The following is a 12176-nucleotide window of genomic DNA, read 5'->3' on the forward strand; positions in this document are numbered from 1 at the left end:
TCAAAAGACAAATCACAAATGGGGCGAAAATGTTTGCAAAGTCATATATAAGTAGTTTCTAAAAATCAACAAAAAGATCAATAACCCAACAGGGAAAAAAATGGGCAAAGGATGCAAGGAGAAATGGCAATAGAGTGTCACTCACAGTAAGGGAAAGGCAAGTTGAAGCTACAGCGGGTAACATCTTTTACAGCTGAGATAGACAAAGATCACAGAGTTTGATGAAATATTTTGTTGGTGAAGCTTGTGGGGAAACATACTTTCAACCAAAGCCGGTGGGAGTTAAAATGAGCTGAGGGCTTCCTTGGTGGCGCAGTGGTTGAGAGTCCGCCTGCCGATGCAGGGGACGTGGGTTCGTGCCCCTGTCCGGGAGGATCCCACATGCCACGGAGCGGCTGGGCCCGTGAGCCATGGCCGCTGAGCCTGCGCGTCCGGAGCCTGTGCTCCACAACGGGAGAGGCCACAACAGTGAGAGGCCCGCATACAGCAAAAAAAAAAAAAAAAAAATGAGTTGAGCCTTGGGAATTCCCTGGCAGTCCAGTGGTTAGGACTCTGCGCTTTCACTGCTGATGGCCCGGGTTGAGCCTGATGGAGGGCAAGGTAATTTCCTGCAGCAGGGTTTGTAACGGACAAAAACTGGAAACAACCCGTGATCCATCAGCGAAATACACGATGGTAGCTCCACACGATGGAATATTCTACACCATACAAAACAATGTGGAGACAGGGAGCAGTCTCCAAGATACAATATTAAATGGGCAAAAAGAAGTAAGGGGCCCGAAGGAGTTCCCTCGTGGGCTAGTGGTTAGGACTCCACACTTTCACTGCCGTGGCCCGGGTTCAATCCCTGGTCAGGGAACTGAGATCCCGCAAACCGCACGGCGTGGCCAAAAAAAAGAGTAAGGGGCCCGAATAGTGTGGGAAGTGTGGCACCATCTGTGTCTGTGCTTGTATGTGCATAAAACATCTCTGGAAGAGAGACATGAGTTGGCCAACGTTGTGCCTTTGCGGAGGGAACTAGGTAGGGGACAGAGGATGCTTCACCATATGCCCTTTGAACAATCTGAAGTTTATACCTATTTTAAAAATAACGAAACCAGGTCTTCCCTGGTGGCACAGTGGTTGAGAGTCCGCCTGCCGATGCAGGGGACACGGGTTCGTGCCCCGGTCCGGGAAGATCCCACATGCTGCGGAGCGGCTGGGCCCGTGAGCCATGGCCACTGAGCCTGTGCGTCCGGAGCCTGTGCTCCGCAACGGGAGAGGCCACAACAGTGAGAGGCCCGCATACCGCAAAAAAAAAAAAAAAACACGAAACCAAACATACAATCAGGTTCTCAATAAACTGAGCCTCCGCCCTCCTCCCCTCGTGGGTGAGTGGCTGGTGCACGCAATAGTGCTCTCACCAATCGGCAGATGATGCAAAACAAAGCGGGACCCAGCTCAGAGGCAGGACCGCCCAGCCTTTCCCCATCGCCCCGCATCTCATCCGGCCCAGCGGCCACTCACCCTCCACAGTCTCCTTCATCCTCATCTTCTCCCCTGAAATGTCGTTGGACTCAATCATCTGAAAGGAGAGCCTGGTAAGGGGGACACTCGCCTCCCCCTCTCGGCCCTCAGCCCCAGCCAGCCCACCTCTCCCCAATTCAAGGAGACTTTCAGGGGCTCGATGAAGCAGGGGGCACAGAGGTCCTTGGGCTAGCTTCCCTGACAAGAGGACCCCCTCTGCTCCCAGGGCCCCGGAAGGCTGTTTACGTAGCTTCCACGTGATCACCTCCTAACCTTTCCTTCGTGCAAACGCCTATTATATTAAACAGATGTCTCCTTCCCTGGGATGCCTACAGAGATTGGTCCTGGGACTCTGTCTCCACCATCATCCAGAGGCAAGACTCCCGGCCTTGGTTCCCATCCATAAAGCAAGAATGGACCGCCATGGGGCAGCGTGTGCTGGGCACGCACCGGGGTCGGCTCCCGGAGGGACTTCAAGAAATGCTACTTCTTTTCTAACACATCTTAAAAAAAAATAAATCCAGAAGCCAAAGAAGAAAAGATCAACCAAGGAAAAAAAAAAAATCTGCGTGGCAAACGTCAGCACGCTCCTTGCTGCCTTTCGGTAGAAGTTTCTGGACTCCTGCCCAAGCTGGCTGTCCCCTGAGCCTGCAGTTTGCGATTCTGCACTGCATACCAGGGCAGCACAGAGCTGAGCAGGCAGTCACCTCCGTCCACCTGCCCCTCATACTTCTGCTCGTGCATCCCAAGCCCTGCTTTAATCTCAGTTTGTTGCGATTAACTAAGCTTCCTAGATCTTAATTTACACACACTGCAGGGAAAATGAGGCACACACTAAAATTTTTCCAAATTCCTATACTTACTACACGAGACCAAAAATTGAGTTGTCCCTGGACTTAAATCGTTGAATCTGGGAGGCACGTGGGTCCAGACCAAGTCCCCACGTGTGTGGAAATCGAGAGATGGGCATTCCTGAGATCACCACCCACTCCTTGGCTTGAGGTCTGTGACTGAGGGGCAGCAGGCCATCCTGTGGAACCACAGCAGCCCCAAACCTCCCCGGCTAAGGAGTCCAGGTCCTGGGGTCCCAGGCCTGACCCTCCTTGCCTGAGCAGCCAATCAGGTCATGCGTACACAGCTAACCTGAGGATCTTCCTTTTCTCTCTGCCCAGCATCCTGGGAGAGCACTTGCTGGTCCCTCCCTGGGAGAAGGGGGCAGAAAGGCCGGTGCAGTGGGACCTCAAGGTGTGACACGGGCAGAGCTCCTTTTACAAAAAAGGCACCCCCTGTACGTGGAACTCCTGAATACTTGTGGCTCAATTGTTAAATGCTGGTTTAAGTGTACAAAGGGAACCAGAAGCTCAGGAACCCCCAAGGCTAATAAAAAGGCAACGATCTTGCTGCTAGCTGTCCTATCATGTAAGATTTGACTTTGTCATCCCGGGCACCCTCTGCTGGCCCTTAGGCAGTGGGGCTGGACACAAGCTCTGCCACTGATGGACAAGAAAACCTGGGAAAGGTACTCTGCCTCGGAATCTCAGTTTGCTCATCTGTGAAACGAAGCCTATATGGACCTTGAAGGAGTCCAGGTGAGACAGGGCATCATAGGGCCTGCACCCGGTGTGCTGCCCAGAGCCACTCATAAGGCCCTTCCTGCCCCTGCTGGAGCACACGCCCAGGCTACCCGGGGTCTTGGCCTCCCCAGCATGCTCAGCTGGGACTTCTAGATTTGGAGCAAAGCTGATTCCAATGGCAGCAGCCTCTCCAGGGTCCCGCTCCAGGGACCAGCCCACTCTTGGGAAAGCGGCTGCTGAACTGTTTGCTCAGTCTCATCAGGACCAGCAGGTAGGGGGCCGCCCTCGGGTCCCCCAGGTCGGTGCTCGCCTCGGAGATGGGCAGGGTTTGCCCTCCACATGTCTGCCAGCCCAGTGCCAGAGCATCTGGTACTGGTGCCTTGGGGAGGCCCAGGAGCCTGCACAGGAGGACGTGTCTGGGGACTGGGAAGAAGGCTGTTCCCTGTGCCTAGATACACATCTCTACAGGCCTGGCCTGTGGGGACCCAGCCAGGTCAGCTCAGACCGCCTTGGGGCCCCACAGTCACCCGGGCCTGCTGCCCTTCTAATGGAAGGACCTCCTCCTCTGAGCCAGGTGCCCTCCGACCTCGCACGGCGTGCTCCTGGGGGCAACGAGGACGCTTCCCTGGACTGGAAATAAACGGTCAGTAGACGCCTAGACCCTCCCCAGCCAGGCCCTCGAGCCCGGACCGCTGCCGTCCGTGGTCCCCGCACAGCCAGGCAGGAGGGGTGGCCGCCTACGTTGGTGTGCTGGGTCGAACACAGGGACTCGACAGCCTGGAGTCTGTTTTCAGTGACCAGAAGCTTCTCCCGCAGCCTGTCGGCCTCCTGCTTGCTCTGGGCCTCCGAGCGCTGCAGCAGCTCATAGTCTAGCATCTTCTTCTCGGCCAGGGAGATCTGCTCCTTGAGGAACGCAATGGCCTGCGCCTGGCCCCGGTACTCCACGTCCAGCTTCTCCAGCTCGCGCCCCCGTAGCTCGGCGTCGCGGCACCGGTCCTGGGCCTCCTGCAGCTCCAGCCGGTGCTGGCTGGCCTGCACCTCCAGCTGGGCCCGCCAGTGCTGTTGCAGCCCGGCCAGCTCCTCCTGGGCCTCTTGCAGCTTCTGCCGCAGGCCCTCTTTCTCCTTCACGTGCATGGCCGTCTCAATGTCGTGCTTGGCCCGCAAGTTGCCCAGCTCCAGCTGGTGCTCCATCTTGATGCCCTCCATCACGGCCTTCAGCTCCCCGATCTCCTTCTGCTGGGCACCCGGGCTCGAGTTCAGGGTGGCCTTGAGGTCCTCCAGGGACTTCTGGTGGTCCAAGGCCAGCGAGTCCAGCTTGGACTTCCAGTTGTCCATGAGCCCCATGTTCTCGCTGGTGGCCTGCTGGACCTTGGCCTTGAGGTCCACCACCTCCTGCGCATACTTCTCGTTGGCCGCCCGCAGCTTCTCCACCTCCGCCTGGTAGGCCCTCAGCGCCTTCTCGTACTTGTCCCTCAACAGGCCGCTCTCCCTCTGGTGCTCCTGGCTGGCGGACAGCAGCCGCTCCCGCAGCCGCAGGGTCTCGGCGGCCTCGGGGTGGTCGGCGGGTGGCGGGCCGGAGTGTAGCAGGCACTGCTGTAGCTCCTGGATCTCCCCGCGCCGCAGGCTCAGCTCCTCCTCCAGCTGCAGCACCCGTGACTTCTCGGCCACTGTGGTCAGCTACCGGGAGAGAGGGAGACCGGGGTCAGCGGGCCGGCTGGAGGGCACGGGGGAAGGCCGTGAGAAGGGAAGGACGCCCCACTCCACCTGAGCGCCGCCCTGCCCACCGCAGCTCCCAGGGAGGCTTCCCCAGCCTGTGTCCCAGTGACTCGGGGACTCCCTGGTCCCCGCTGCTCTAGGCGGTTTGGGAAAAATCGGTGGCGAAAGGAAACCATCTATTTGAGGTTATGGCTTTCTTCAAGTTCATGTTATTTTTAAAGGGCAGACACAACAGAGGGAATTCCGTACTATCCTGCTCTAGAAAAGTTCCAGCCGGAACGAGCTGATTCACAGAGAGGCCTTTTGGAGGGGGTGGCCAAAGAAGGGTCCGGTTTAATGTTTAACGCAGAAAAAAAAAAAAAAAAAGAATGCTCCCAGACCCTCCTTCTGATGGAAAACTCTGAGATCAGAGGCTCCGCCCGCCAGAAACCTACTTCGACCGTGTCAGTGATCACAGGTTTGGGTGCAATATATTTGAAAGTTTTAAATCTTTTACAAGCTTAAGAAATTTGTTTCTGAAGGTGACCTTTACTTCAATAAACCTACTTTTGTTTTTCTAATCAGGTTGAACCCTAGAGGAAGATGCCTTGGTGTGGAGGACTCCAGCCTGTCAACCGTGACTGGGTCCGTTTCTTCAAGCAGACTCCGTGTCCATGCATGTGTACTGCACACGCAGTCACCTGGCAAAGGCCAGTGTGTGGACAGGGACCCGTGTGTGTCTCCAGATGCTCACGGGCACACACGTGCTCACTCGTGTACTGAGGCCGACCTGCGGAAGCCAATGGTCGCCCACCCCACACCCACAGCCTGTGTTCGGTGGTTTTCCCCAAGCTCTGCTCTGCGGCTGCTTAACTCCACGGCCGGGGGAACTGCAGCTGGGCTGTCCGCTGGGCTGACCAGCTGTTTGGATGTGTGCCTGCCTGGGGGCCCAGCCCCCGGGGCACGCATGATGGGCGTGGAGGGGCTCGCAGGGTCTGGAGACTGGACTCAGACCCATGCCCTGGGAATCAGGGGGGACTTCACTCCCACGCAGAGCTCTCCCTGGCCCAGGAACCACTCCCACCCTGGGGCTGACACCGAGTCTCATGCCCTGGGAACACCCCACTCCCTCGAAGGCCCACCACTGCCCCAGGTCCTTCAGGTTGGCCCCTCATGCCATTTTATTTAAGACCCTCCAGGCTAAAGAATCCACAGTTAAAGGACCCACAGTCTCCCAACCTCTGCCTTCCCCAGCCTGGGGAGAAGGGAGGCATGGATAGGTTGGCCACAGAAGGGGCAGAATGTTCCCAAGAGCCCCCGATTTCTGAAGATGACAAAGCACGGTCATGGCAATGCAGTGGTGGGGGGGCGGGGGGAGGCTCGCACAGAACACTCCCAGCCAGTGGGTCCACGAGCTGGGGAGCAAAGTCCCAGAGAACCAAGACCCCCTCCTCTCAACAAGCACCACATGGCCACGGAGCATAGAAGCACGTTCCTAAACCTCCCTAGAAGGGGCGCAAAAGGAAAGAAAAAAAAAAAAGTGAGGAGAGCGGCCAGAGAGAGAGAAAATAATAAAAACAGGGCAGCTGAAGGGGCGTCAGCAGGCGAAGGCGCTGGTGGCAGGAGGTGGCGGCGGTTACCCTGTTGTCGGCTAATTCTCGGAGCAGCCGCTCGGCCTGCGCCTTCTCCAGTAGCAGGTGTTTCTCCAGCTCGCCAATGCGCGCGTGCTCCAGCTGCGTCTGGGTCTGGTCCACCCGGGGCGGGTGGCGAGGTGGGGACAGGAGAGAGGGGCACAGGGACAGGAAGCCGGAGGAAGAGAGAAAAAGAGAGAGAGAGGCAGGTCATCTTCTGTGCACAAGGCAGGAGAGCAGGTGAAGGAAAGAGAGGAGGTCTGGGGAGGCGGGGCGGGGTGGGCCTGCTGCCCGCCCCTCACTGTGTCCCCGCTGGGTGTGTTTAAGGGCAGAGCACAGACTGCAGTAACCCTGCCCAAGCCGGCCCCTGGAAGGGGCAACAACGGGCACCTGGATCCCTTCTGTCACCCCGAGGTGGCCCTTCCCCTTGCAGCTCCGGGGCAGGAGCCAAAGCCTACTCCCCCCGCCCCATCGGGAAGCCTAGGGCTGTTTCTCATTTTAGGCACAGACTCCTGCACACAGGAAGCCCTGTAAATGACCCCAGGATTCCTGGCCCCCAGGCCTGTCTTAAAGGTCAAAGAACCGACTGAACGGGAGGTTTTCAAATATACCCATACGGTCAGGATTCTCCCGGCCAGGCCTCCTTAGCGGAGGCTGGACTAGGCCTCCCACCGCCCTGCCCCAAACCCGGCCCCAGCACTGCCCACTCCCCAGGCCCTGCCGAGGACGCCCGGCCTCCCGAAAGCACAAGAGCACTTTTGTCCCTGCCTCACAACACCCGCTTCACACACTGACAAAGCCCGACATTCTCCGGGCATCCAGGCTGGCATTTGGATTTCCCCTAAGAGATCTGCGAGGGCAGCAGAAGGCTGAAGGCCCAGGGCATCCAGAGGGGTCTGGACACCAAGCTCTCCATAGGGAGAAGCCAGGGTGCTCTGTCTGCATCCTCCCGCGCATCCCGTCATCACCAAGGAGAGACGAGGTGAGAGCAAATCTGAGCGGCAGTTCAGGAGAGGCAGGGCTTAGCACCGCAGCCTGTTGTGTGAAAACCAAGAATACGCCCGACACGGGCAAGGGTAATGGTGACGGTGCAGACTCACAGTACCGTCCCAGAAATACTCGTGCAGTTCACCAGGAGCTACAGAGACCTTTATGTCCTCTGGCCCGTGATCGTATTCCTGTGAATTTTCCTAGAGGAACAAATGCCTCTTCTCTCTCTCCCCCCAAGAGGGCAGCATGCCCCAGTGCTAAAATACAGCCCTGCTCAGTCTCTTCCAGAAAATTACAGGCTGAAGATGGTGCCTCAACCCCAGCCTTGCAGGGGCCGTGTCACCTTGCTCCTTCTCCTCTGATGACAGGCACAGCGACCCTGCCCGGGACCCGCACTTACACAGAGCCTGATCACAAACACCATACCTGTGGCCCCAAGGGCAAGAAAAGCCTCCAGCTTCACAATTTCACGGGCAACTTCATTTGGTAGCCCCTCCAAAAGGACCCTTCACTCTCACTTTCAGAACTCCCAGCCTCCTGGTCCATGGGGGCACAGGAGAACCCATAGGAGCTTGGGGCGGGGGGAGAGCCCCTGAAGCCTAGATTTTAGGTGAGATGGACGACCTGGGAGGATGTAATTTCTGTCTCACGTGCCAACTTTAGAACCCAAGCCCCGCCCCCTCGCACACACACACACACACACACACACACACACACACGGGGTATCTCGGTTATCTCCCTATCTCACAGCGGCCACTCCAGGGGAACACCTCAGGCTCAGAATCATCCAGCAACTTGGGGCAGCAGGAGGCCTAAACCTCAGACTCCCAGGTTCTAGAGCCAGGGCCTCCCCACCCCCAAACCAGCCTGACTCCACGGAGCGGAGACACAGACTTCCAGCAGCAACACTGAGCAGTGACGGAAGCTCCTGAAATGGGGGACTCCCTGTGTCCCTGGCCCCGTCCAAATCCCAGAAGCTCGGTGAAGCCTGGCCTGAGCCCTTGACCTACAGCTTTCCCCCTTCTCCTTGCACGCACGGTGTCTACCCCACTCCAAAGCACAAAGTTACTGCCTTGGGACGCCCCTCGGATAACAGAAAGCTGCTATTATTAATTGGGGAGGAGTCTCCCCAACTGCACCAGTGGCTCCTGAAGGCCAGAGGCACGTCGCCCCTCTTAATCTCCCTCCAGGCCTTGAGCTGCACAGCCAGTTCTCAACAAATAGCTGATTCTGAGTTCTGACTCTTCCCCTTACAATGGGCGTTCCCATGCCAAGGAAAAAAAACACCGAGGCGCTATTTAATTCACAAAACAGTAACACAAATCCCCTGGATGATAAAACAACAGCAAAACCCCAGTATCTTCAAGTCTAAGGTAGCTGCCTGACGTCCCCACCAGGGGGGCAGCAGGGAGTGGCACACGTTTTCATGAGGCAACATGAGGCCACACCCATTCAAGAACCACAAAACATGTCCCCGGCCTGTTTTCCAGAAGCATCTCACCATGCTGTGCCCTGCTCTGGCATCGGGGACAGGAAGGAGCGCAAGACAGACAGGGCCCCCCCAAGGGGCTTACATCTGGGGAGGGATGCAAACAATACGTGACCAGTGAGGACCATTTCAGACTGTGACTTGGCCTAGGAACAGAGCAAGGAGGATGACGCAAAATCAAGGAGGCAGAGAAGGGCCCTCTGAGAAATACAATTCAAGGGGAGACCTGCAGGAAAAGCAGGAACCGGCTGACCAGGGCAGGGGTGGAGGAGAAAGGACGAACCAGCGCGTGCAGCAGCTCAGACAGAGCATGGGGTGTTCTAGCTCAGACAGGAGCCCCACATACCTGGAGCAGGGCTGGATCCCCAGGGTCGTCCCTGGGCTACAGAGCCCGGCTTTTATCTAGAGTTGCGCCACCAGGTGTGTGAGCAGGGAAGGGGCAGGATCTGATTTATGTTTTCAAGAGATTTGGTCATAGGCTGTCTGCAGTTTGCTTCAGAATAACCTGAGACAGGGCTGCGGATGGCGGTGAAACAAGAGTGGCCAGGAGCTGATCATTGTTGAAGCTGGGCGATGGGTAAATGGAAGTGCATCACACCATCCTCTCTACTTATGTTAAAATTTTTTCCCACGTTAAAAAATTTTAAAGATTCTTTTTGAAGGCTATCTGGCTTCAGTGTGGAACAAGAGAGGAAACACAGGGGCCAAACAGAGGGGTAACTTGTCCCAGGTCACCCACTGTGACCTGGTCCAGGAAGGTGGCGGCGGGGATGAAGACAATTTTGGAGGCAAGGTCAAGTGGGTTTCTGATGGAAGGACGAGGGAAAGAGAAGGTTCAAGATGAATTTTAGCTGCGGGGCCTGAGCAACCATGTGGATTGTGGGGCCAATTACTGAGATGGGAAGGATAAGGGGGGTGCGGGGTGAAGGGGAGGCAGGAACAAACGGAGAGATCTGTCTGGGGCACGTTACATGTGGGGGGTGCTGTCCTGGGCTGAAGAGCATCTCCCCAAATTTCATGTCCACCTGGAACCTCAGAATGTGACCTCGTTTTGAATAGGGTCTTTGCACATGGAAGTAGTTACGATGACATCATACTGGGTTAAGGTGGGTCTGATGACTAGTGTCCTTATGAGAAGGTCACGGGAAGAGACACAGGAACACACAGGGAGGAAGGCCACGTGACGACAGAGGCAGTGATGCGGCGACAAGTCGAGGAACCCCAGTGGCTGCCAGCCATCCTACCAGAGCTGGGAGAGAGGCATGGGACTGGCCGTGTCCACACCTTGATTTCAGACTTGTGGCCTCCAGCACCGTGAGAGCATAAACGTGTGCTGTCTGAAGCCACTGAATTGTGGTAGTTTTTTCCTGAAGCCCCGGGAACTACTACAAGTAGCTGCCACTTGCTCTTCCTGGTGGGGATGTCCAGTGGGTATACTGGTGTGGAGCTCAGGGGAGGACCAAGGGAATCGTGGGCTTATAAAGGGCATTAATGCCACAGACTGGACGCTCTCAGGGAGAGTGTAGACTGAGACTGAGCCCCTGGACAGGCCAACATTCAAGGTCAGGAAGGAGGTGAGAGGTTGGAATGGGGCACCTTGCGTAGCTGGGGGAGTGAGGACAGGAGAAGGACAAGCAGAGAACTGGGGTGACATAGCTGGAGGGGGACCAGAAGCTCAAGGATGTATTCTGGGTTTTATTTTTGACTTTTAAGACAGGTCAGGATGAGAGGGACTTTTGCCTTCTGGTTACCATGAATATAGTCACAATAAAAACAGCAGCAACGGGGCTCCACTGCCCTTGGACTGAATTAGCTGTCTGTCACTGTCTGTCCCACCCCCACGCCTCTCCCAGCCAAGGCTGATTGGATCTGGGCTGGACACCTGATCCAAAGCCAGCCAGCCCATTGGCTAGCCTGGGGCCAATCAGATTCTCCCAAGAGGACAGCTGGGAGATAGTGGGTGCTGAAGGCTGGGCGGATCCAGGAGGATGGGTGTCGGGGAGAAGGGAGCAGATGTGCCAGGAGACTTGCAGACACGGTGACAGACAGACTGACTATGAGTCATGAGAAGAGGGAGGCCCCTCAGTGGGGGAGAATAGGCTCCATTTCTGATGCTGTTCCTCCTTCTGGTTCCCTGAACTGCCTGCCATTGGGGCTGTGAGACTTCCCTGCGGCCTTTCAGTAACCCCCGGATGACTGGACTTAGCAGGAGGGGTCTCTGTTCTTTGCAACCACAGGTGCTTTTCCCAGAAGCCCCCCCGCCCAGCCTCTGCAGAAGGGCAGCCGCCCAGCAGGAGAGCCTGCTACACATCACCACATGACCTGCCCCCTTGGCTAAGACGGAAACTTACACTGGAACACCCTGATACCAGGCTGGGGTCCCTACACCAGGTTGTGCCCCAGTATCCATCCTTTAAGCTCAGGCAGCAAAACCTGCCTCAACAGGAGCAGCTGTCCGTGACCCTAGATCACACATGTCTCTCCCCAAGCCGTGGTCATCCAGGGACAGGACAGCCATGTGCACAATTCTGCTGGACGTTGGAAGTCATAGGGGTCTTAACACGGCTTTGTCACAAAATCAGAAACCGTAATTTCCCCTTGGAGCTCAGACATGATCTAGTGCAGTGATTCCCAAAGCATGGTCCCCAGACCAGCATCACCTGGCAACTTGTTAGAAATGCAGATTCTCAGGGCCCACCCAGACCTACCGAACGGCCACTCAGGTCAGGGCCCAGCATTTCGTGTCTGAACACACCCTCTAGGTGATGAATTCTCAAGTCTGAGAACCACTGACCTAGTTCAACCTCCTCATTTTACAGAGGAGCCAACAGAGGCCCAGGGAAAGGAAGAGGCTGCCCAAGGCCAATTAGGGCCAGGACCAGAGTGTGGAGAGGGACTGAACTGACTGCCCCCTGCCCCATCTGACGGTTCTGGGAGTCCTTGTCTTTTGTCACCTCCCAGGGAGCAGGAAGGGTCTCAGTGGAAAGGCACTCCTGCCCACCCAACTGTGAGCAGGCCTAATGAGCCCCGTGGTCTTCAAATGATTTGGTGAGGGGGGCTAGTGTTTGTCTTGGGGGGCAGGGATCCTTAAGTGCTTTACTCATTGATGTGAGCATCCTTCATCCCTCAGCTCAGAAAGGGTGGGTTGGATTGCAGAGTGAGAGTGAAAGGTCCAGACCCCTCGTCCAGGTGCTATAACTGAGGAGGCGCTGTAACTAGCCATTCTTATGGGCTGGATGCAGAAGTCAGGAGTCCTGGGTCCTGGTCCCACTGGCTGCTGACTTGCTCCAT

At 56.6% G+C, this 12176-nt stretch overlaps 1 protein-coding gene across 2 annotated transcripts in view; it reads right to left on the reverse strand.

Annotated features, from left to right (window-relative positions):
* CLIP2 (CAP-Gly domain containing linker protein 2) overlaps nucleotides 1-12176 on the reverse strand; it is a 76397-nt gene that overhangs the window by 12630 nt on the left and 51591 nt on the right. For both annotated transcript variants that reach the window (XM_060032224.1, XM_060032222.1), the window contains exons 9-11: nucleotides 6416-6520; nucleotides 3822-4757; nucleotides 1507-1564 (exon numbers count right to left, since the gene is read on the reverse strand). In XM_060032224.1, coding sequence (XP_059888207.1) covers nucleotides 1507-1564; nucleotides 3822-4757; nucleotides 6416-6520 — 1099 coding nt within the window. The remainder of the gene's footprint in view (nucleotides 1-1506; nucleotides 1565-3821; nucleotides 4758-6415; nucleotides 6521-12176) is intronic.

Source organism: Delphinus delphis, chromosome 15, assembly GCF_949987515.2.
Source record: "Delphinus delphis chromosome 15, mDelDel1.2, whole genome shotgun sequence".
NCBI classification, from domain to species: Eukaryota; Metazoa; Chordata; class Mammalia; order Artiodactyla; family Delphinidae; genus Delphinus; species Delphinus delphis.